Source organism: Hemiscyllium ocellatum, chromosome 34 (assembly GCF_020745735.1).
Source record: "Hemiscyllium ocellatum isolate sHemOce1 chromosome 34, sHemOce1.pat.X.cur, whole genome shotgun sequence".
Lineage (NCBI taxonomy): Eukaryota > Metazoa > Chordata > Chondrichthyes > Orectolobiformes > Hemiscylliidae > Hemiscyllium > Hemiscyllium ocellatum.
In genome coordinates, this window is record NC_083434.1 from 27028223 (window position 1) to 27052339 (window position 24117).

The window sequence follows — 24117 nt, forward strand, 5'->3', positions numbered from 1 at the left end:
CGCAATAGTTAATGTCACTGGGCTACTAAACCATGGGCTTGGATTAGTAATCAAGAGAAAAATTATTCTGGTATAATGACAGCAGAAATGGATGACACCAATATGTTCATGATATGGAGCAGCCAGTGTTGGACTGGGATGGACAAGTTAAAAATCACACAACACTAGGCAATAGTCATACAGGTTTATTTGGAAGCACCAGCTTTAGGATCGCCGCTCCTCATTGGAGCAGTTGTGGAGCAGGGCCATAAGAGCACTGCTCTGAGAGCCAGAACTTCCAAATAAACGTGTTGGAATAAAACCTGGTGTTGTGTGATGTTTAACTTGGTCGAGTATGTTAAAAATAAGAACACATATCGAAAACAGTTCCTTGCACATCTCAATCAAAATACCTGAAAGTACTGCTCTTCTCATTGTGAACTTGGGTTTTCCACATGGCTGCTTTTCAAATGTGCATCTACATAATATCGAGTAACTTTACAGCAAAACAACCAATCAAGGCTGTCAGTAATTATTTTTAGTACTTGGTGTTTGAATCTGGTTGTACAAAGGAAAGAGGAGAGAGGCCAAGGTTGTTACCAAAATTAATTTCTGTAACTCTGTTCGTAATGTCTGGTTTTATTATCCCTCTTGTTCATTTATTGCTGTTTTACTTTTTACGCCCAAGCTCACATTTGTTTATCTTGTGGTGTGTTCTTCTGCAGCTGACCCATTATTGCTCTTGACCTCATTTTTGTCTTGACTAATTTTTCTCCAGATTAATTTGTTTGTGCATCGGAAACTGGGGCCTGGGGCTGCCTCTGATGGCAGAGTGAGTAAACGTGTGTCGCACTTGAAAGGTTCCAGCTTTGTTTCCTGTGCCTGGGATTTTTAAATGAATTTGATTATCCATATTGAACAGCGATGGGCCACAATTTAGCGCCACAATATTGACTTTTGGCCATTTTGAATTAGGGTGGCTGGGGATGGAATTGGCTGGCCACTATTTGAGGGCAATTAAGTTTAATTACTGACTTAGGGCCTCATTCCCTCACTGATTGGAGTTGCATTCACATAGGGACGGCAATGGCTGAATGTGTATTCATTCTGGGGAACCAAGTTCAAATCCCACCACGGCAGATGGTTGAATTTGAATTTAATACATATCTGGAATTAAGAGTCTATGATGAGCAGGAACCCATTGTTGATTGTTGGAAAAATGCATCGGGTTCATTAATGTCTTTTAGGGAAGGAAACTGCTGTCCTTCCCTGGTCTGGTCTACATGTGACTCCAGATCCACAGCAATGTGGTTGAGCCTTAACAGCCCTCTGGGTAATTAGGGATGGGCAATAAATGCTGACCTAACCAGTGATGCCCTCATCCCGTGAATAAATTCTTAAAAAAACCATAAACTATGGTGCTAGGCTCAAGGCAACGGGAGTGTCTAATGGATTCCCTCACTACTGTAGTCACTTGCCATGAACTGGAGAGGTTGCCATTCCAGAATTGTAGCCTGTCAACTGTGGGTGTTTTGAAAAGTAAAGGTAGACTTGCCTCAGCTTGTTCCTCACCATTGCCATTTTTGTATCAACAGTTCCATCATTGTGATCAATAGTGTTGCCAATCACTGTATGATAGAGGGCCTCCCATTATTCTTCATTTGTTGGGAGTCCACTTGCTGCCCTTGAGGAACTGAAAGTGCCCATGCACATGTTTTTTGTGAACCATGTGGGGAATTGGCTTCCATTTCTGTTCCCAGCCCCACAGTTAGCAGGTCCAGCTGCTAGCCTGTGCCAGCTCCCCCCATGTCAAATAAGGACAGTATGGGAGGGATGGTGATGGGTGGGCAGCAGGAAGGCTGATGCCACCGGTGTTAGTTCACCTAGCCTGACCACACCTCGGTGACCACAACTGGGAAATGTGGGGGTGATTATGGCAGTTGGAGGGAAATTAGGAATCCGGATTGTAGACATTGCTTAACTTTACATTTCATGGGTTTCACTATCCAAGGAGCATCTCCTTACCCCAGTAACCCATCCTGCTTTGTGCTGGCCTCAGGGATTGGGGGCTCAACAGTGTAATACTCATCACTGTGAGGATTATGTGTGTTGGCTGGATATTGGAGAAAAACTCATGGATTGGAAACAAAGAATGCACAAATGCATATGCATCCCCACCCAGTCTGCCCCCTAATATGTAGATCCACAGAAATGTTATGGCACAGTAAGAGGTCACTCAGCCAGTTGTGCCTCACTGCTTCTATTCCTTAGAGCCAGTTTCATATCTTTCCCACCACACCCTGCGCTCCAAATAATCAAATGCCCTCTTGAATGCCGCAATTGAATATGGAATGTTGATCCAAACTACTGATCCAACTAAATATTCAAAACAGACTGAATGCACACTGGAAATCCAGCAACCAGTAAACACTTCACCTCACAATGAGGCTCACACATTGCATCAGGCAATTCCACAGATTGCTGTAATCAGGAGCTGTAAACAGTGACAGAGAAGGCTCCAGTTTTCTATCACGTGGCTAACAAGAAATTTCTCCCATTCTTTCTGACTGACCACTGTCACATTTTGGAAGATTTGCTTGTGGATACTCATAGAGCCATATAGCACAAAGACAGACCCATCGGTCCAACCAGTCCATGTCAAACACAATCCCAAACTAAACTAGGCCCACCTGCCTGCTCTTGGCTCACATCCCTCAACATCTTTCCTACTGATTCCCATCTCTTTTAATGTTGTGACCATATCTGCGTCCACCAGTTCCTCAGGAGGTTCATTTCGCATGCGAACCATCTTTTCTAAGTCACTCTCTTCTCTCAACTTGACCCCTACTCGACCTGTTTGGCTGCATTGCCACTGTACTGTCAAGTTCTAAAATGGAACTTGAACCCAGGGCTGCTACTGAGAGGTAAGGACATTATCCAACATCTTTAGATGTATAATTATGAGGAAAGGACAGCATTGAAATTGAAATCATTTTGAGTTAGGTTTCAGATTATCTCTATGTATTATATAAAGGTGCAATAACCCAATATTTGCTGTGGTATAGTGGAGAACTCAATGTATTCCATTGTTATTCCCTTGAAATTCTCCATACCTTCGGGAGCTCACGTAGACACGGAATGATGTGGAAATCCCAGATATTTTTGCCAGTGTTTTCACATTGCGTCATCAGGTTCACTGTTGAAATTCCTGTGTTCTGCATTTCTCCATTGAATCATGACGTGAAGAAAACTTCCACTTCTACACTGCTAATCTTACTGTAAAAAACATTTAAAATAAACGTTACACATTATTGAATGAGTTGAAACTATGGATGGAATTTTGTGGAGCTGACAGGTTTCCCCACCTCCTCCCCCATAAAGATAAACGTTTGATAAGGACACTACCCATGGGAAAAGAAACTATACTGGCATCATTTGATGGCCAGTTGGCCATTATTGGCGAGAGAAAGGATCTCTGTCTCTCAGGGACAGGCAATAAGCAATAGGTGCAGGAGTAGGCCATTCTGCCCTTCGAGCCTGCACCACCATTCACTTTGATCATGGCTGATCATCCTCAGTCAGTATCCTGTTCCTGCCTTATCTCCATAACCCTTGATTCCACTATCCTTGAGAGCTCTATCCAACTCTTAAACAAATCCAGAGACTGGGCCTCCACTGCCTTCTGGGGCAGAGCATTCCACATACCCACCACTCTCTGTGTGAAGATGTTTCTCCTTATCTCTGTCCTAAATGGCCTACCCCTTATTTTTAAGCTGTGTCCTTTGGTTTGGGACTCACCCATCAGTGGAAACATGTTTCCTGCTGCCAGAGTGTCCAATCTAGCAGGCTCCAGTGTGTATGGAGGCAAGTTTGAGATAGGGTGGGTTTTGAAGGGTAGAGAGAGACATTGTAGATCGTGCCTCCGATGGGCGCAGGGGATTTGTAAGTGATGTCTCCCCTACCCCTTGCTGACATGAGCCTGCACTTCCTCACTGGCCACTTAGCCTGGAACCCCCCCCCCCCCCCTTGAGGTTGTGGGTAAGGTCAATAGGACCAAGTCTCCACTAGCACCATAAAAGTGCAGATCGGTTGGGGCGAGCAGATGGGTAGGTGGCTGGAAGGTGAAAAAAAATAATTTTTTCAAGCATCTCGAATGTGTCTCTCTCTGTCTCTCTGTCTCTGTCTCTGTCTCTCTGTCTCTGTCTCACTCACTCACTCACTCACTCACTCACTCACTCACTCACACGCACACTCACACATAGTCTCTCTCTCTCTCTCTCTCTCTCTGACACACACACACTCTCACTCAATGCACCTCCCCCATCCCACCCTACCTCATTCTGGCAGAGGGAGAGTGGATTGTGTAAAATCCAACCCTGTGTTTTGAAGACAATACTTACATCAAAATTAATACTTAGCACACATTCTGGCACTGAAACCTATGTTTACATTTTTGGAATGTCAGATTTCTCTACAATCAAGAAACCCATGTATTCTTAATTCGTTTTAATGGGTATCTTAAATGAAGCAGCTATTTATTTTCTGATCTGGAATTTTTAATTAGGAACAAAGGCAGTCAGTGGTTTTAACTTTCTGGCTTGCTGTCTGTGAGAATGCTTCAAAGTGATTGGCTTCATTATTTGTGCGCAGCCAAGATTGTCACATTCCAGTCATTTAGCATGAGCTTTAAGCTGTCATTGGCCAAGGAAGAAACACAGCCACAGACAGACCTTTTAGCGCACATTGAAGAATCCAAACTATTTCACCATTGTACAGTGTTTTTATTTTAAAGCAAGGTTTGCATCTCACAGTGGAACACCGACTCTCTATTGTATTCTTTAACTAGCTCATTATTTTTGGTGACCAGTGACTGGAATTTTTTATTATTATGTAATTAATATGTTGTTGGTCACATCAAAGTTTCCTCCTTGAGAAAATAGGCTCTTTAATCACATTGCACTGTGTTTATCAATTGCACAACTGACAGGCTTGTTCAATATGATCAAAAAGTCTTGCTTCACCATCCTGCTGCATCAATCGTTTAAATTAATTAACAGTCCAAAAAGGCTTCACAAATAATTGAAAGAGCGCCATAATACTACTGGATTAAAGGTAGAGGGATCAAAATTAAAAATAAATTGCATGGAACATCTTGGACGCAGGGAGAGTTGGTTTCCCCTCACTCCAACTCAAGCCCTCGGATCAGTGCAATATCTCTGTGACTGTGAGTGGCATTGGTTGTCTTGAGTTGCCCTTGTTCTGTCTCTGCTCCAGCAAGGCCTTTTATTGGAACCCTAGTGGAAATGAGAGAGCTCTGGTGGTCTGCGTGTCCACCTTCTGGTGCGTTCCTCCATTGTCACTATTTTTCAGAATGTCCTTATTGACACCACTGTGGGGCAAGATGGCATGCTTTCCCTCTCATAGCCCCTCAATCTCACTAACAGCCACACTTGCACTGAGTACTGTAAGAGGCTTGGAAAGAATAATGGATGTCAACTGCAGAAAAAAGGACACAGTATCCCATTTCATATTCTTTTAGCGAGAAACTATGTTAAGCCAAATGCTTTTCCTCAGCAACAATTTTCTGCAGGGGGGAGAGTGAGCTTATCATAGGGATAGCTCCCCATTTACAATGCTATCTTCGTAAGATAAGTAGGAATTTCTTCTCAAAGCGGGTAGTGAATCTGTGGAATTCTTTACTGTGGAGGTCTAATGAGGATGGACCATTAGGAATATTCAAAGCTAAGATAGACAGAGTTTTTAATCTGTAAGAGAATGAAGTGTTATAGATGTCAGGCAGGGAAGTGGAATTGAGGATTATCAAATCAATCGTGGTTTTGTTGAATAACAGAGCAGATTCGATGAGCCAAGTGGCTTACTACTGCTCCTTATGATTTTATAAAACAGTGGGATCTTTTCCATCCTCCGGAGAGGGCAATTAGGGACACAGTTTAGCATCTCATCTGATAGTGATACACTACCACACTGGTGTGATTTTTCTTTTGTACTCATGTCCTAGAGTAGGAATTGAACCCACAACATTTTAATTCAGGTGAGAGTAATAAGGATTCTCCACCTGAACCCCATCCCTTGCCTGAGATGTGATGACTTTAAGGTTAAACCACCACCAGTCGCCTCTCTGTAATGAGAGAGCAGATCTATTGTCCTATCGGAATATGGCAATAATCCCTTTCACTGTTGCTGAAAACCACTGAAATGTCAGTACTGACCTCCAGCCACAGCAATCAGGATATTCAGGCCTGTGATGTTTAGTTTTGGGCAATTCTATAATGTGCTATCAACTCACTGCTCATAATGTGGTCTCCTCTACATTGGGGGAACAAAGTGTGGACTGGGTGACTGCTTCACAAAACATATACATTCTGTCTGCCAAAAAGACCCTGAGCTTCCAGTTGCCTGCCATTTCCACACATCACCCTGTTCCCTGGCCACTTTCTCTGTCTCAGGCTTGCTGGAGTATTCTAGCGAACACCTCATTTTCCACTTGGGCACTCTACTGCCTTCTGGACTCAATATCAGGTTCAACAATTTTAAGGCTTGAGGCACCTTTTCCCAACTCCCACACAACAGGCCTTGATATCACATGGTCTGCTATCAAATACAACCCATTTTCAGCCAACAATTATCCCATTAATAGATTAGATTCCCTACAGTGTGGAAACATGCCCTTCAGCCCAACAAGTCCATACTGAAGAGTAACCTACCCAGACCCATTTCCCTCTGACTAATGCACCTGGCTCTATGGGCAACTTAGCATGGCCAATTCACCTGACCTTCATATCTTTGGACTGTGAGAGGAAACCAGAGCCCCCAGAGGAAACCCATGCAGACTCTGGGAGAATGTGCAAACTCCACGCAGTCATCCGAGGTTGGAATTGAACCTGGGACCCTACCTCTGTGAGGCACCACTGAGCCACCGCGTCACCCCCTATTCCTTCTCCTGGGCTAATCATTATTGCAGCCTGTCTAACCTCGCTCTCTTTGGGTTCTAACCCCATTTATTGTTTACTCCTTACCCCCTCCCTCCACTCTATCTTCTGTATAAGAAAAATTTTGTCTAGCTACCATCAGTTCTGAGGATGGGTCATTGGACCTGAAACGTTAACTCTGATTTCTCTCCACGATGTGCCAGGCCTGCTGAGCTTTTCCAGCAACTTCTGCTTTTGTTTCTGATTTCCAGCATCCATAGTTTGTTTGTTTTTTGTGGGATGTCACCTGCCTCTTGTATTTAGATGAGCATTCATTCTTAGCTGTACTGCTATAATTGTTTCTAACTGTTTACAGGTTGCCATTCCAAATGCCATTAACTCGGTGCTGATTTTGGTAGAAAAGGATTCGACATTCAGACCTGAAAGGGACCCGCTTGTTCAGGTAAATCAGGTTTCCAGTGGTGTGAGAGTAAAGAGTTGCAACACTCATTATGATACTACAGTTAAGCGGATTGGGATATTTCTATGAGGTTATGAGGAAGCAATAAACCTGCCTGACTGACTCCTCCAAAGCTTGTTTCTTAACTGGCACCAAGTCCTGTTCAGTACCCGCCCTGTGTTCCGTGGCCTACGTTGCCTTCCAGTTCAACAAGGTCTTGAATTCAAAGTTCTCATCCTTCTGTTTAACCCCTCCATGGTCTCACTCCCTCACTGACATTGTAATATCATCCAACTCCATAACACAGGGGATTTCCACACTTCTCCAAACTTCATCCCACTCTTGCTAGCTATGCCTTCAATTGTTCAGTGTTGACTTTTGATGCTCCTGCAGGCTGAATGGATGTTTTATCACATGAGAGATACTATCTAAATGGAACCTGCTTTTGTTGGTGGATTTTTTATTAGTTTGAACCTGTGTCATCTTGTCTTTCTCCCAATGTTCCATTTAATTATAATTATAACTGTTAATAACCAGTCAATAACATTGATTGTGATTTAAACTGGAAACGACAAAAGGGTCTATGCTGGATGTAATACTGGAAAGGAAAATAAATTTGGAGTAAAGTATTTGTGTTGAAATCATATTAAATCCTATTTTCTTGCCAACCATTAAATTCAGCATTTAGATTTGGGTTAGACTACAAAATATAAGTACTTTAAATATGGTTGTTATGTGAAAAATTTATAAGAATGACACAGCATCGTTTTCAAATATTCTTTTATGTTCATTTGTTTGTTGTAAACATGGTTTGGTCAAAAGAATGCAGATGTCTTATAGCTTGGTGTGAATTTTAGCACCATCACATCAGTCAACAAGATGGGAGGAGGACTGAACAAACAAAGTCTTCCAGACTCATGACCAAAATTACAGCAATTTCCAGAATACGACAAGAGTCCTTCTGGAAAATGCAATGAATGAAGAGTATCATCCTTCAACAGACTCTGGCACAGAGTGTGGGTGCATGCAAGATTGCCTGTCCACATTGACTTAATGTGGAACATAAGCTGAAGCTAGAGCCTCAGGCAGGCATTTCTGTGATTCTATGATGCCTTTGGTCCCCTATGGACCCTTTCACAGGGCACATGAAAGTGAATTAGCCAGGCTAAATTGGCAACTGTGGCCAGGGATGTGTAGCTTAGATGGATTAGCCATGGGAAATGTGGAGTTACAGGGATAGGTAGGGAGTCGTGTCTGGGATGCTATTCAGAGAATTGGTGTGGACCTGTTGGGCTGAATGCCTGCTTCCACACAGTAGGGATTCTATGATGAACCTCCTTTCCTATGGCAATGAATGGTATAACAGCGATTTCAATAATGCTTGGGCCACCTGACATCTCTCGATCCAAAGTTCAAAGGTATCAAATATGTACAATCCTTCTAACAATGAACGTATTTCATTCCAGTAATTAAATATTTACCAAATAATTGTTCTTATGTCAGCTCTCACACGATAGCGTCATTGTGTATTAGAGGAAACATGAACTTGCAAGTAGTTGCTGGTTAACATTAATTTTTCTGTTTTTGCCCAATCCCTCAATCTAGTATGAAATATTGTCATCGCTAAAGGCTCTTCACAAGCACATTGATGGCAGTCAATTGACGCAGGAATTTTCTGGAATGTTTCCTTATGATCACAATGACTGGATTCGCTTCCATATGGTTTGTATATTCCATCTGAGGCAACACAGTATTTCTATAGAAACTACTGGTAAAGCGATCACTGTCACTGGTACACTTTGTGAAATGCTTGCACACTCACAGCTGGGAATGTTGACGTGACAAGTTCTCTCTGATATTGAGCGTCCCGCTCCCATGAATGAGACGTTTCCTAGAAATGTAGTATTCGCTGAATTTTAAGAGTCAAAGGATTTAATGCTTGGTACGTGTCGATTAATTGTAACTGAATGAATATTCACATGCAATCTCATTGAAACATGCAGGATTCTTAAGGTTCTTGGCAGGATAAATGCTGAGAGGATGTTTCCCCTTATGGGAGAATCCAGGACCAGAGGGCGTAGTCTCAGGATAAAGGGGGCACCAATTTATGTGTGATATGAGGAGGAATTTCTTCTCCGAGCATGTGAGTATTTGGAACTCCTTGCCACAGAGAACTGTGGGGCAGAGTCTCTGTATATACTTAAGGCCGAGATCGATCCTTCCTCAGTAGGGGAATCAAAGATTATGAGGAAAATGCTAAGTGTGGATATGAGGAATATTAGATCGGTCTTGATCTTACTGAACGGCAGATCAGGCTTGACTGACTGAATGGCCTACTCCTGTTGCTATTTCTTGCCATCTTATGGTCTTGTGTTCATCTTCAACTGCATTGAAAGTCATTGGGATCTGCTCAATGTGAAAAGCTTAATATGAAAGTAAAGTTCTGCAGATGCTTAAAATCTGAAGTAATGACAAAAACTGTTGGAAATACACATCAGGTGAGGCTGTGTCTGTGGATAGAAACAAAGTTAACAAACAGAAACGCTAGTTCAGTTTCTGTGAACTATTGCTGCCTGACCTAAGCATTTTCTAGCAGAGTTTGTTTTCATCTTTTGAAAATTTAATTTGATGTGGTTCTTATTTTGTACTCAAACTGAGGTAGAGTAATTAATTGCAGGATTATGGGTAGGTGGGTTGAATGAGCTGAAATGCTCTTGCTGAGTGTTGGCACTGATTGATTGACACACAAAGCGGCTGAGATAAAAACTCTGAATGCTTTCAAGAAGGAGATAGGTATGGTTCTTATGACTAAAGGGATTATTAGGTATGGTGTCTCAGGGTGCTATGCGGGATGATCAGCCAAGATCATATTGAATGGCAGAGCAGGCTTGAACGGCCGAATAGCCTACTCCTCTTCCTTTTTCTCTCTTTTCTAAATAGTTTTGTCTGTTCTGTAACCTTTCTACGGTTCTGTAAATCTTAACAGTGGAAAGTCTTTCTCTAATCTTCTGCGCCAGTTATGGCAAAGAGACCTGTAACACTTGATTCTTGACCAGTGTGTTCTAATGGAACCCAGCTCTGGCACTAATGGAAGATCCTAGGCTTGATTACTGTTGGTTTATCCTTCCTGGCAAGTGGCGAATGGTCAATGTGAACAGAATCCAATTTCATCTGTTACTTCCCCTGTTGAATACCTGATTGAAGACTCACACCTAAAGACTGACTGGTTGGCTGGGTGTCAGCAGCCCCCATAGAAACAGCACTAGAAGAGAAGTCAGCACTTCTGGGGTGAATTGCTTTTGTATTCTTGTCAGTAGAGATTTGCATTCTACAAGTAATTCTCCTGTAACACCGTAGTTGTGTTCCAGTGAAACCTCACTTCAAAGAAAATTACTTAATGTAAATAATGGGGCCTATGGGAAAAGTGGGGTTCAGGGCAGACCAGCAAAACATATCACTCACAATCGTTCAAAAATCACCCAACAGTCTTGCACGAAGTATAGCATAGTCTGAATAGAGATTTAAACCATATTTATCAATGAAACAAAAGTACATTTTACACAGTGGATTTAAAATAATCTTGTTAATGCAGGGACACAGGGTCAACATGGTGAGTAAGGTAGACCCCTCATTCTTATGAACTAAGCCATATCACATATTCTGTCCTTACACTCAAATATATTACAATGTCTAGCTTCTCTTCCAGTGTTATAGCTTTTCTTTTGTGTTCACCACCTGCAATTTTATCACCAGGACTCTTCTTGCTAACTTTCTTGTCACTCTGCCCCTCCATTTTCTCAAATGTAGGAATAGTGTACCTTTCACAGGAAGCTGCTCAATGTCTCTCACAGAGAAAGCTGCTCTGTTGGCAGCAGCACGTGCAGAACATAGCATGTGAAACAATCACTGCTGGAATTGCACTACTGTGAATCGAGGTGAGCATTCTCGAAACTCCCATTCCTTAACTCCTCCACAACATTAGTAGCAAATCGCACTGCCAGAACATGCATTATCTAAGATGTACCTGTGTGTGCTAATGGCATTGCACAGAATTTGGAGCCCAGAAGCTGGCCAGTTGGCTCAACCCGCCTGTGTCTCTGTTTGTCTCACATGAGCCTCCTCTCGCTATATTGATTACTTTCCACTTTGCACTCAAATTGTTTCGTTTCCTTCTCCCTTATAAATGGAATTAAATTTGCTCTTGGGTAAATCAATACTATCATCATCAATTATCTGGTGTCCAGGTACATAGATCCTTGAAAGTTGCCACCCGAGTTGATAGGGTTGTTAAGAAGGCATACGGTATGTTGGCTTTTATTGGTGGAAGGGTTGAGTTTCAGAACCATGAGGTCATGCTGCAACTTTACATAACTGTGGTGCAGCCACACTTGGAGTATTGTGAATTGTTCTGCTCACCGCATTATAGGAAGAATGTGGAAGCTTTGGAAAGGATTCAGAGGAAATTTCCAAGGATGTTACCTAGTATAGAGGGAAGGTCTTACGAGGAAAGGCTGAGGGACACCAGGCTGTTTTCAGAAGAGAGAAGAAGGTTGAGAGGTGACTTAATTGAGATGTATAAGATAATCAAAGGGTTAGATAGGTTGGACAGTGAGAGCCTTTACCTTGTATGCCGATGGCGAGCATGAGGGGACATAGCTTTAAACTGAGGGGTGATAGATATAAGACAGATGTCAGAGGTAGATTCTTTACTTAGAGTAGTAGGGGCATGGAACACACTGCCTGCAACAGTAGTAGACTCACCAAATTTAAGGCATTTAAAAGGTTATTGGATAGACATATGGGCAAGATTGGAATAGAGTAGGTTAGATTGGCTTCAGATTGATGTCACAGGTCTGCAAAAAATTGAGAACCGAAGGGCCTGTACTGCGCTGTAATATTTTATGTTCTATATTCTACGTTCAAATGACATCATCAGAACACTATCTAAAGGAATTCCTGTTTGATCATTTGGTGCCTATTTAATATATCCGCATCTATTATTCTGAAATCATCTGCATATGGAAACATTTCACCATTTGCATTTTATCAAAATCCTTCTTCATTTTAAGTGCCTTTTTGTTTGGACATTTTTCTGCCTTCTCCTTTCCCAGAACCAGCCCCAACCTGTTCAATCATCTTTTAATCGTGATAGTTTCATCCACCAAAACATTGCAGCGCAGAAGGATCTTTGTGATCTTGTGCATGAAACACAAAAAGTTAGCTTGCAGGAGCAGCAAGTAATTAAGGAGGTATTTTGGTCTTTATTTATAGGAGTTTCTTGCTGAGACCACACCTGGAGCACTGTGTTTGGTGTGTGCCCCGTATTTAAGAAAGGATACACTGACTTCGGAAATTGTTCAATAGAGATTCACTCGGCTGACTCCTGGATAAAGGGGATGACTGTCAAGAATGACTGTCCAGATTTGACCTTAGAATTTAGAAAAAAACTGTGTGGACAGCTTTTTGAAAATACAAGATTGTGAGGGGTTTTGACAGGGTAGGTGTTGAGAGGGTGTTTCCATTAGTTGAGGAATCTTCAACTGGGGGATATTACAGAATAAGGGGAAATTTATTTCAAGTTGAGACAAGAATCCAGAGGGTAGCGAATGTCTGGAATTCTGTATCCCAGACAGATGCAGAGGGTCAATCACTGAAATTATTTAAAGAGAAGTTTGTGCTAACCCCATCAAAGTCAATGGGGAATCACTCATTAATATCTCTAGGGGCCGAGTGAGTAAGAGTTTCCTTGGCAACAGGCAGTGGCCTGCCCGACTGAAGCTCAGCCCCTGAGCCCTTTTATAAAGCAGGTTTGTGTTGCTGTTAACAGGCTTTGCATTGGATTGGCGAGATGAGAGTTTTTACTGGGGTGTTTATTAGTTTAAAAACAAAATGTAAAAGAAAAGAAGAATCATGGTGATTTTGGTGGTGGGAAGGTTGTTCAGCTGTATATAACATTTTCTGAGTAGAAAAGAAACAAGAGGCAGACCCAAAGGGCTCCTGTGGTAATACCCTTACTTTTAGAATCCCTACTCTGCAGAAACAGGCTCTTCTGCCCAACAAATCCACATCAATCTTTGGCAGTGTATCGCAGCCAGACCTATTCCCCTACATTTATCCCTGACTCGTGCACCTAACCTATACATCCCTGAACACAATGGGCAATTTAGCATGGCTAATTCACCTCACCTGCACATCCTTGGATTGTGGGAGGAAACCAGACCACACCCACATAGACACAGGGAGAATGCACAAATTCCACACAGACAGTTTCCTGAGGCTGGAATCAAACCTGGGTCTAATGTGCTGTGAGGCAGCAGTGCTAACCACTGAGCCACTCCCTGAGCCAGGTGGCCTGGGATTCAAATCCTACCTGTTCCAGAGGAATGTAATAACATCCCTGAACAGGTTGAATAGAAAAGAGGATAAAATAGACCCAAGCTCCTTCCCTATCGCTCCCTCACATTCAAAAAGAATAAGGCAAACTCAACCCAGGGGTCCTTGGAGATGGCATGCATGGCATGAGTCAGTGCTTTTGATGTCTTTAGAGAGAGATGGGAACCTTGGGGGATAGAGTGCTTAATTTCTCCCTTTAACTCCATTCTGTTTTAGCCTGTTCAGTCTCTCCCAATTTCCCCCTCATTTTTGATGATTTGCATTATGCAAAATTGTTCTTTGCTTGTAGATATTGGATTGTCTGCACAGGTGATTACTGATGGCGGTTATTAGTTTACAAAAAAGAAAAGTCACAGTGACTTTGGTTGTGGGAAAGTCACACGATTGTGTGTGATAATGCTTCTGGATATAAAGAACAGAAAAAGGATAAAGCAGACCAAGCCACTCCAACTCCAATCTGATTTAGCCAATTCCGTCTGTCCCTACTTCCCCCTCACTGTTGATGGTCTGCCTTGCCCATAATAGACTTTGCTTGTAGATATTTAATTGGGTGATTATAGCATCGTAGAGTCATATAGCATGATCCTTCGGTCCAATTTGTGTGCATTAATCAGACATCCCAATCTGACCTAGTCCCAATTGCCAGCATTTGACTCATATCCTTTGATATCTTTCCTATTCATAAAACCATTCCAGATACCTTTTAAATGTTGTAATTGTCCCAGCCTCCACCACTTCCTCTGGCAGCTCATTCCATACACGCAGCACCCTCTGTGTGAAAAGGTTACCCCTGAGATCCTTTTTAAATCTTTCCCTCTCATCTTAAACCTGTGCCCTCTAGTTTTGGTAAAAGACGTTTCCTATTTATCCTATCCGTGCCCCTCATGACTTTGTAAACTTCTATAAAGTCACCCCTCAGCCTCCACTACTCCACGGAAGAAAAGCTCCAACCTATTCAGCCTTTCCGTATAGCTCAAAGCCTCCAGTCCTGGCAACAACCTTGTAAATCTTTTCTTCACCATCTCCAATTTAACACCATCCTTCCCATAGAAGGGCAACCAGAATTGTATGCAGTATTCCAAAAGTGGCCTCACCAATGTCATGTGTAGCTGCAACATAATGTCCGGAATCATGTAGAGGCTGTTCTGCTATAATATGCATTTCATCAGCACGAATTCAGTGTAATCCAATTGATGAATTAGGGATGCTGATTGTAACGCATGCACTTTTAAAACGTCCAATGTCATTAAGCGCTGTTTCTAAAGCATGAATTTTCTATAACACTGGGTTAAAAAAGAACACAAACATAGCGTTACAGGAGAACTGACTATACTCAATGTTCTGACCAATCAAGGCAAGCATGCCAAACACCTTCACCACCCTGTCTACCTCTGACTTCATTTTCAAGGGACTAGTTTTGATGGTTAGTAGTTTAAGAGAAAAGAACTAAGAGTCATGGTGATTTTGGTGGTGGGAAAGTCACTTAGTTGTGTATGAGAACACTGCAAGGTATAAAAAACAAAAAAACTAAAGCAAGCCCAGAGTGCTTGTGTCATACAGTGGTCGTGTCCCAACCTCTGAACCAGGTAGCCTGGGTTCAAGAGATACTCTAGAGATGTATACTAGTAACTCTGTTGGTTAGAAGTTGGTTAGAAAATAGAAATGGGTCTGCAGAACAGTCTGTTCTGAGCTGGGGCTAACCTATGTGTGTCAAAAGTAGTTGGCTGTATTTTAGTGTTCAACAATTGACCATGTTCCTTTCCATTCAGGCTTCCTGATTTATTAAAGAGATAGATTTATTTTTAAAATATTAAGGAACTGAAGGCTATGAGGAGCTGGCACTAAAGAGGAGTTGAGTCCGGGGTCATATTGGTCATGATCTTATTGAGTTTCAGGGCAACTTTAAGAGGCCAAATGGCTGACTCCTGTTTCAGTTTCTTAGTTCTGTTGATATCCTTGTAAATTGTTTTTATGTTGAAGTAAAATAATACACAGCCATTGCTTTTCAATTTAATACAATGAATCATACAGTAAAAGACCATGTTTTTTGAAGCCTAAATTGTCAAATTAAACAGTAACATGCATTTACATAACATCTTCAACTCACAGCAGTGCCTCAAAGTACTTCACTGGAATGATATTAAACAATATTTGACATTAAACTGCATAGGATACATGTGAAAAGATGGCCCAAAGCTTTGTCAAAGAAATGGATTGAAAAAAAAAATCTTGGAGGGAGCGTGGAATGCATTGCTCGAGGTTTGGGAAGTGCAGACAGCTGGAGTGGCTGCCAATGGTGGACTGATTAAGATCAGAGATGTGTAAAAGGCCAATATTAGAAGAACACCACAATCTGAATTAATTGTAGGGATAAAGCAGATTGTAATAATAAAGAGGAGTGAGGCCTTGGAGGGCTTTGGAAATAAGGATGTAATTTGTTCTTTTTTAAATCAAGCACAGTCAATGTGAGTCAGTGGGCACAAGGCTGCTTGGGTACATGAAACCTAGTGTTAAGTCAGGTTTGGTCAGCCGGATGTCAGGGCAGCTCCAGTTGCTGCAGGATGGAAATCAGGAGGTGAGCAAGGAAAGGATTTGTATAATTATATTTTCATCTGAAAATGATGAGGATCCCTGTGTATATAAACAAAATGCTTTTGAATGCAATTGTTACTGACTGTGAAGGAATAAGTATTAGAGAGAGCCAAAACCGAGGTCTAATCCTTCAATCCTTTGAGTATAGGAGTTGAGGTTGTACAGGATATTGGTGAGGCCTCTTCTGGAGTAATGTGTCCAGTTCTAGGCCATACAGGGTTCAGAAAAGATTTACCAGGCTGTTGCCAGGTATGAAAGGTTTGAGTTATAATGAAAGGCTGGCTCGGCTGGGACATTTTTCATTGGAGTGTAGGAGATTGAGTGGTGACTTAAAGGTTTATAAAATCATAACAGGTTTAGATAAAGTTAATGGTAGGTTTCTTTTTCCTCGGATGAGAGATTTCAAGACCGGGGTCAAATTTTTAAGGTGAGAGGAGAGAGATTTTAAAAAGACATGAGGGGCAAATGTTTTACATAGAGGGTGGTTCGTGTGTGGAATGAACTTCCTGAGGAAATGGTGGATGCAGGTACAATTATAACATTTACAAACACTTAGATAAGTACATGAGTAGGAAAGATTTGGAGGGATATGGGCCAGGTGCAGGCAGGTGAGACTAGTTTAATTGGGATTATGTTCAGCATGGACTGGTTGGACTGAAGGGTCTGTTTCCGTGCTATATAACTCTATGACTCTTGTTTGTTGTTTCAGAAGTTGGAGCCATTTATGATGAACTGTCGAGGGGCTCTAATATACCTGAAGAATTCCATCAACAGTCTAAATGTCAACAGAGTGCCGAGCACAGAACAGGTACACTCAAAGCTTTGTATGCTTGCAGGAGAACTCCTCCAGCTCTACCCATAGAGAAATCTGGAACAGGCTTCTGAGATATCATTTAGCTCCCAATTTAGAATTCAAATGCTCAGTGCGCATTTTCACAATTATGATTTTTATTTTCTATCAATGAAATTGTCCATGTAAACCAATCATGTTGCCATTACACCTTTTTTGGCCAGTAGTGGCACTGGAGCAACATTGCAGGCTCGACATACAGGAGTGCATTGGCTGGAAAATCATGAAGCAATAAATTTGGTGAGTTTCATGGAGGTTTTCTCATCCAACCTTCCCAAACTTGCCTCCCTTCATTACCTATTCACCCCACCCCAATGTTACCCCCTACACATCTCATTTTACCCAGTTGACGCAAGGAGGGGTATGGTCACTCCCAAAACCTACATCTGCAACTGTCATACACGTTTCCAGTCAAAGGGAAATTGGCAGCACATTGTGCTGATGGGAACCTGAGGATCCTGGTGGATTCAGGGGTGTTGGATATGGGATGGTGAGTTCATGCAGTCATTACCCAATCAGTGTATTCTTTGATACCAGTGCCTTGTGTCCTAGCAAGGAGGAGCAAGCGGTGAGCTGGAGTGTCCATGGTACTGGTTTTCATGTTGGGAATTATCACTGTCTAGTTTCTGTCTGGCAGTTGGGAGAATATGGATGAGATGAGATGTTGCAACATTGAGGATTTGAATGATGTAAAAAGGTCTCTTACAACTCACTAATGAGAACCCAGTCTTAACTGTAAAAGAATTGTTCGGAAAATGGGACCTTTTGTTCTCCCATCAGGAATCTCCTTACTGCAAGTCTCACATGATCCACCCAACTCTCTCACCAATGGCCATGTTGTATGGTGCCCACATTAACAGTGTGATGAGTTTAAATTCTAAGTGGGGGCAACAAATGAATTGGGTGCAGTCTAAGGTTTGTAATTAATGTTAGGAATCACCGAGAGTTTTAGACATCCTGTTATCTGCCTCTGCTGCTTTCATGTTTCCATTTATCTCTATAGCTCTTCCTCTCCTTCTGTCTTTCTTTCTCTTTACTTCTTTTGGTTCTGACTCTGATTGTTTCCATTTCTTCTTCTTTTGCTTCCCTTACCTCTTTTTGCTTCTGCCCCTGTCTTTTGTTCCTTCATTTCCCATGGGCTAGGTCATAATTCAGAGATGGGAGGCACCAAGGTCTAAAATTGGACTGCAGATTTTAAGTCAAGTGTGCGTGGCTTTGTTCTGATTCCCTCCTTCTCCCCTCTGAGTGACAGTGGTAGGAGTGAATGTGGAGGTAGGCATGAGTGGGTCGTCAAATGGGAAAGGTAGGCAAAAAGAGGACATGGCAGGAAAGGGACTTGAGGTGAAGAAGGAATGAATATAAGAACATAAGGAACCGCTGAAGTCCGTCTTCTATAACAGTCAATGAACAGAGAGCAGGGAATTAACTTGGCTTAAAACTAAACCTGGAGGAAGCCACATTTTTACCCCATTCCTCTTTCTTCGAATGTTCTATGGTTCATGATAGATCAGGCCCGGTGAACTTATCTGAGATTGATTCCCATCCATAATTCTTTACAGGCAATATTTAGTCACTCAATAGTGCTTCCGTAAATTGCATGCCTGTTGGTTGTATTAATGGAGGCACTGTGAACCCTAGCTTTTTATGCCCACCCTTTCAGTGGTAACATAAATGGCTGCACATTGGTGTCTGAGTAATTGACAATCGAGCAGAGAAGATTTGGTCCCTCTGTCCTGTAAATTTCTGTCACAGTCACCTGGCTAGGAGGTTTAATGTCACAGTTTAAATTAAGTAAAAACAAAATGATGCAGATGCAGGAAATCTGAAACAAACAGAAAATGCAAGAGAAACTCGGCAGGACTGACAACATCTGTGGGAAAAGAAAAGCAGAGTTAAGGTTTTGTCATATTATTAGAACTGAAAGGATTGACAGTAGCAGAGGAGGGCGAAGGAATGATGTGAGGCCCAGTGCAAAAGATAAAGGGATTGTCAACTGAGGAGAAAAGGGAATAGAGATGTAAAATAGGTATAAATTAAGATGTGCAAGGGTGAAAATTGGTCCTGTCAGCTAAGAGCTGAAAATGTGTTGCTGGAAAAGCGCAGCAGATCAGGCAGCATCCAAGGAGCAGGAGAATCGACGTTTCGGGCATAAGCCCTTCTTCAGGAATCCTGAAGAAGGACTTATGCCTGAAACGTCGATTCTCCTGCTCCTTGGATGCTGCCTGACCTGCTGTACTTTTCCAGCAACACATTTTCAGCTCTGATCTCCAGCATCTGCAGTCCTCACTTTCTCCTCTCAGCTAAGAACAAAGTAACCAAGACAAACTCATAACTGTGATTGTGTGGTGGTGGGTGTATGGCTGACATCAGAAAGATGGAGGACAAATATCATGAGACCAAGGTCAATTTAAATTAAACTTGGAACCTTAATTCTATAGGAAGTCACTTGGCTCATCAACCAACATACAAGGATAATGAAATCTGTGCTGGAAGATTCTCGGCTGGTGGGCTTGCGTCTGGAAGGTGGGACTATTCTTGCTAGGATTAGAAAAGATGAATTCTCAGACACTGATGACTACAGGTAGGACATTAAATGACTTCAGGTTAATTTGGAAGAGTTCTTCAAGATATTGGACTTTCTTGAACTAGAGATCATTTTGCTTGTGTGATGAACAAAATCACCTTTGTTAAGCTTTTATTCTGTGAAATCTAACAATGCCATCATTCTCTTACTCATTAGAGCATGAATTCTATTGATTATGTTCAGTAGTCCAAAGCTAGGAGATGGTAGGTTGTATTAAGTCGTTCACTTGGGTTCACTCTATTCTTCAAGTCAAATAATTGTAGGTTCAAATCCCATTCCAAGGAATTGAGCATCAATTCAAATCTAATCTGAAACCGATGTGTACTACTGGGGAAGTACTGCACTAGGTCTGAGGTGTTGCCTTTTGGGATGGGATGTTAGACTGAGGTCCTCTCTGCCTTCTCACATTGATATAAGACATCCCATTGCACTCGTTTAGAGAAGATCAGTAGAGTTCCCTCTAATGTCTTTACCTTCAATCTCAAGCTTGAACAATAAACAGTTTGTCTGGTCATTATCTGCTGCTAATAAATTAACAGTTGTGTTTCCTATATTACAACACTGACAACACTTCAAAGCCTTTTCAAAATAATAATAGAATAACAGCCGTCTTACTTTTTAAAGTAAAAATTTCTTCTCCCCATCTCCCCATCTAAGAATCTTGTCTTTAATTCCTGCTGTCTTGATAGTAATGGCTTTGTCTGGAATAGAATTCCTGTCTCTTATCACCTCAATCAACCTTGTGAACGGAACCATTGAGATCAGTGGAACAACTCTGGAGACACAAAAAGATACATGTTCAGGAATTGCAGGAAAAACTCAGCAGGTCTGGCAGCATCCAAGGAGAGAATCAAAGTTAACATTTTTGGTCAAGTGACCCTTCCTCAGTTCTGAGGAAGCATCACTTGACCCGAAATGTTAACGCTGGTTCTTTCCATGAATGCTGCCACTCATGATGAGCTTTTCCAGCAATTTCTATTTTTGTCTCCGATTTTCAGCATCCGCAGTTTTTCCAATGTTTATATATTCAGGAATACTGTGGATATGATATTCAGAATACATTGTAAAAAGTAATGTAAAATCCTTCATTGGTGCAGTATAGGGGTGTACGACTCATAGTTGCAAATTGGTTGCCAGTTATTCACCAAGACCAGAAAACAGCAAATACTGGAGATCTCAGCAGGTCAGTCAACATCTATGGAGAGCGAGCAAGCTAATGTTCCGAGCTCTAATGAAGAGTCACCTAGACTTAAAATGTTAGCTTGTGCTCTCTCCATGAATGCTGTCTGACCCGCTGAGATCTCCAGCATTTGTTGTTTTCAGTACATATTCCAGCATCTGCAGTAACTTGTTCCTCCATTTACCATGACCAATTTTGTTAGGTTATTTTTGGCTGCTCCACTAGCATCTGTTCTCCCCATAAATCGAACCTTTCTCTCACTGTGTTGGTAGGTCACTCTTATTTAAAGCAGTAACCTATTTTAATTGGTCAGACACTGATTAGATTTTTGTGTACTTGGATTACTTTCTGTTTTCATGCTATTAGTCAGTAGCTGGGAACAATGTTTTCATACTAATTCCCACTACCCATCTCCAAGTGTCCCTTTGTGAATGAGGTAACTAAGTTTATATAGATGAGGAATCAAGCAAGGAGCTTCATGGTTTGTGTGATCCATGTAGTCTACTTGGTCTTTGACTCATAACAAGAAACTTTTCAATCATGTGAATTGGAGTTTAATGCTGCCTGTCTTCAGTTCATGCTAGAAGAATGTTTCCACATTTATTTCTTCATTTTAGGGGAGGCAGTGGTCTAGTGGTATTATCACTGGACTATTAATGCAGAGATCCTGGTAATGTTCTGGGGACCTGAGTTCGAATCCTGCCACAACAGATGGTGGAATTTGAATTCAATAAATATCTGGAAGGAAGAGTCTAGTGATGACCATAAATCACTGTCGATTGTCAGAAAAACCCATGTAGTTTGCTAATGTCCTTTAAGGAAGGAAACTGCCATCCTTACTGGTCTAACCTACATGTGACTCTAGACCCATAGCAATGTATTTGGCCCTTAACTTAGGGATGGGGAATTCATGCTGGCCTAGCCAGTGATGTCCTCACCCCATGAATGAATAAAAAACAAATAAAAAATCCTGCTGACCCTGCTATTTCTGCTCTCAAGGGCCAGTGCTCTGAATGATCTCATCAAAAGCATAGCCCACAAAAATTGGAGTCAAATAATCAAACTAGGAATGTGGGTACTTTACCGCCTTGGGTAAAATTGATCACAATTTTAAGTATCTCTAACACCAGTCTTCTCTGCCAGGAGCTTTGTTAAGTGCTTATGAATCTCAATGTTTCAATAATTATTGTGTTATAATCATTATATGGCTCATTTGTAATCAACAAGCTAGAAAGGCTTGGCATGCAAGTCGACATTTAGCATTCTTCTTTGTGAAAATATTTTCCTCACATGCAACCAGCCGAACTTATGTTCTAACTGTTTTGCAGGGATGCCATGGACACTATCACAATGCTGTATAATCAGGTGGATGAAGAGGTCCATAGGTTAGTCATACTGTCCAACAAGTGCCTGCAGCAGCTGGAGATCCTTCTGCAGCTCCGAAGATTCGAGGAGGGAAGTAGCAAGGTAAGCAAAGACTTTGACATCATATTTTTACAGTGAGTCAGCAAAACCAGTGGAGGTAGTAGCTGAAAATGTGTTGTTGGTTAAAGCGCAGCAGGTCAGGCAGCTTTGATGAAGGGCTTTTGCCCAAAACGTCGAAGATTCCTGATGAAGGGCTTTTGCCCGAAACGTCGAATTTCCTGTTCCTTGGATGCTGCCTGACCTGCTGCGCTTTAACCAGCAACACATTTTCAGCTCTGATCTCCAGCATCTGCAGACCTCACTTTTTACTCAGTGGAGGTAGTACCACTATCTGTGTTGCTTGGAAGATGACGTCAAAGCATGTAAGAGAGAAATATATCTCACAATTCGTGAATGTTATTATTGGATTTCTTTTCCATATTTAAACCCCCTCAGCCCAGTTTGCATCTGAATGGAACCAGTTAAAATAAAATGGTAGAACTACCTTAATCCAGACAAGATACAGAAGCATTGAGAGGTCTTTGAACTCCTTGAGCTTCTTCTGCTATTCTGTTTCATGATGGTTGCTATGTATCTTATGTTCCGAAGTAGAGCAAATTTGAGTTACAGTCTGGCTGGGTACTGGTGGCATTTTATTTAACGTTGATGAAGTGTTGAGATCCCACTATTAAGAGACAAAAGTGACAACTTTCCACAGTTTTGAACAAACAAAAAAAAAGTTTGATGATAAAAGTAATGCAATCAACTATACATCTAATTTTCTTACATCCAGAATTAACTAGAAATGAATAAGGGTAATAGAAACACCACATTTAAACTCCCTACATTGCATTAAAAAGGGAATATGGTAAAGATAGATCCCATGCAGTTCTCAGCAACTCTTTGGCCATTTGTGCCACAATGGGTCCTCAAATCTCATTAAATTTTGACAGGGATTCCAATTCTTCTCTTTTGAACATCAGCTTCTGAACTGTAGCCTGCCATATGGCATTCTGTCACAGACCACCTTGGTCATTCTTGGGTCTGCTGCACTCAGGATTTTGAAAGCTGCAATACATCACTTAATCACAGGCACAACTCCAGATTTTCCACAGACAGCTAGGTTCAGCAAGCCAGCACTGCAACTATGTTGTTTTCTTGAAAGCTAATCTTGCTAATATGCTCCAAGCAAATGCTGTTTCTGGGCTTTTCAAGCCATACTCTCAGGTGCAAAAAAGTATTAATTGCTGATTCTTAGCATCGCACAGCTTCTATGAGTTTCGAATTCCGACACTTAATGCTTTAAATGCTAGCTGTCTCCTAAACTGTGCCTTCACAATTTCCAACTTAACGGTGTTGTCATCCCCATAATAATAAGAAATTCTAAGTTCAGGGTCAGGACTAGTGATATTTGGGGTTATTGGCTGTCTTTGTCACAACAGAGCAAAAATCAGGCCTTTGTGTTTCTGGACAGATTGAGATACATAAATCAGGTCATTATTGTCTTTTCTAAAGAAAATTGCTGTGCTTTTATTACCTTTAAGATCAGACACTGGGCTGACTGCGAGAGAGAGAAATACCTTGTGCAGGTGGACTGTTTGCCACATTCCCTGGAATCACTCAGACAAATGCAAGAAAAGTATAACATCTTCTACAGCCAGGCTGTGGTAAGTCTCTCATAACACTCATGCTGTAGAATTGTGGGAAATATTACAATGAACACATAGCGTGCATTTGCTATTGATG

At 41.6% G+C, this 24117-nt stretch overlaps 1 protein-coding gene across 6 annotated transcripts in view; it reads left to right on the forward strand.

The window, feature by feature from the left end:
- zgc:158766 (uncharacterized protein LOC100009641 homolog) overlaps window positions 1–24117 on the forward strand; it is a 172565-nt gene that overhangs the window by 117858 nt on the left and 30590 nt on the right. For all 6 annotated transcript variants that reach the window (XM_060849950.1, XM_060849949.1, XM_060849946.1 and 3 more), the window contains 6 exons: window positions 7285–7371; window positions 8974–9090; window positions 17063–17161; window positions 19642–19784; window positions 22296–22434; window positions 23916–24038. In XM_060849950.1, coding sequence (XP_060705933.1) covers window positions 7285–7371; window positions 8974–9090; window positions 17063–17161; window positions 19642–19784; window positions 22296–22434; window positions 23916–24038 — 708 coding nt within the window. The remainder of the gene's footprint in view (window positions 1–7284; window positions 7372–8973; window positions 9091–17062; window positions 17162–19641; window positions 19785–22295; window positions 22435–23915; window positions 24039–24117) is intronic.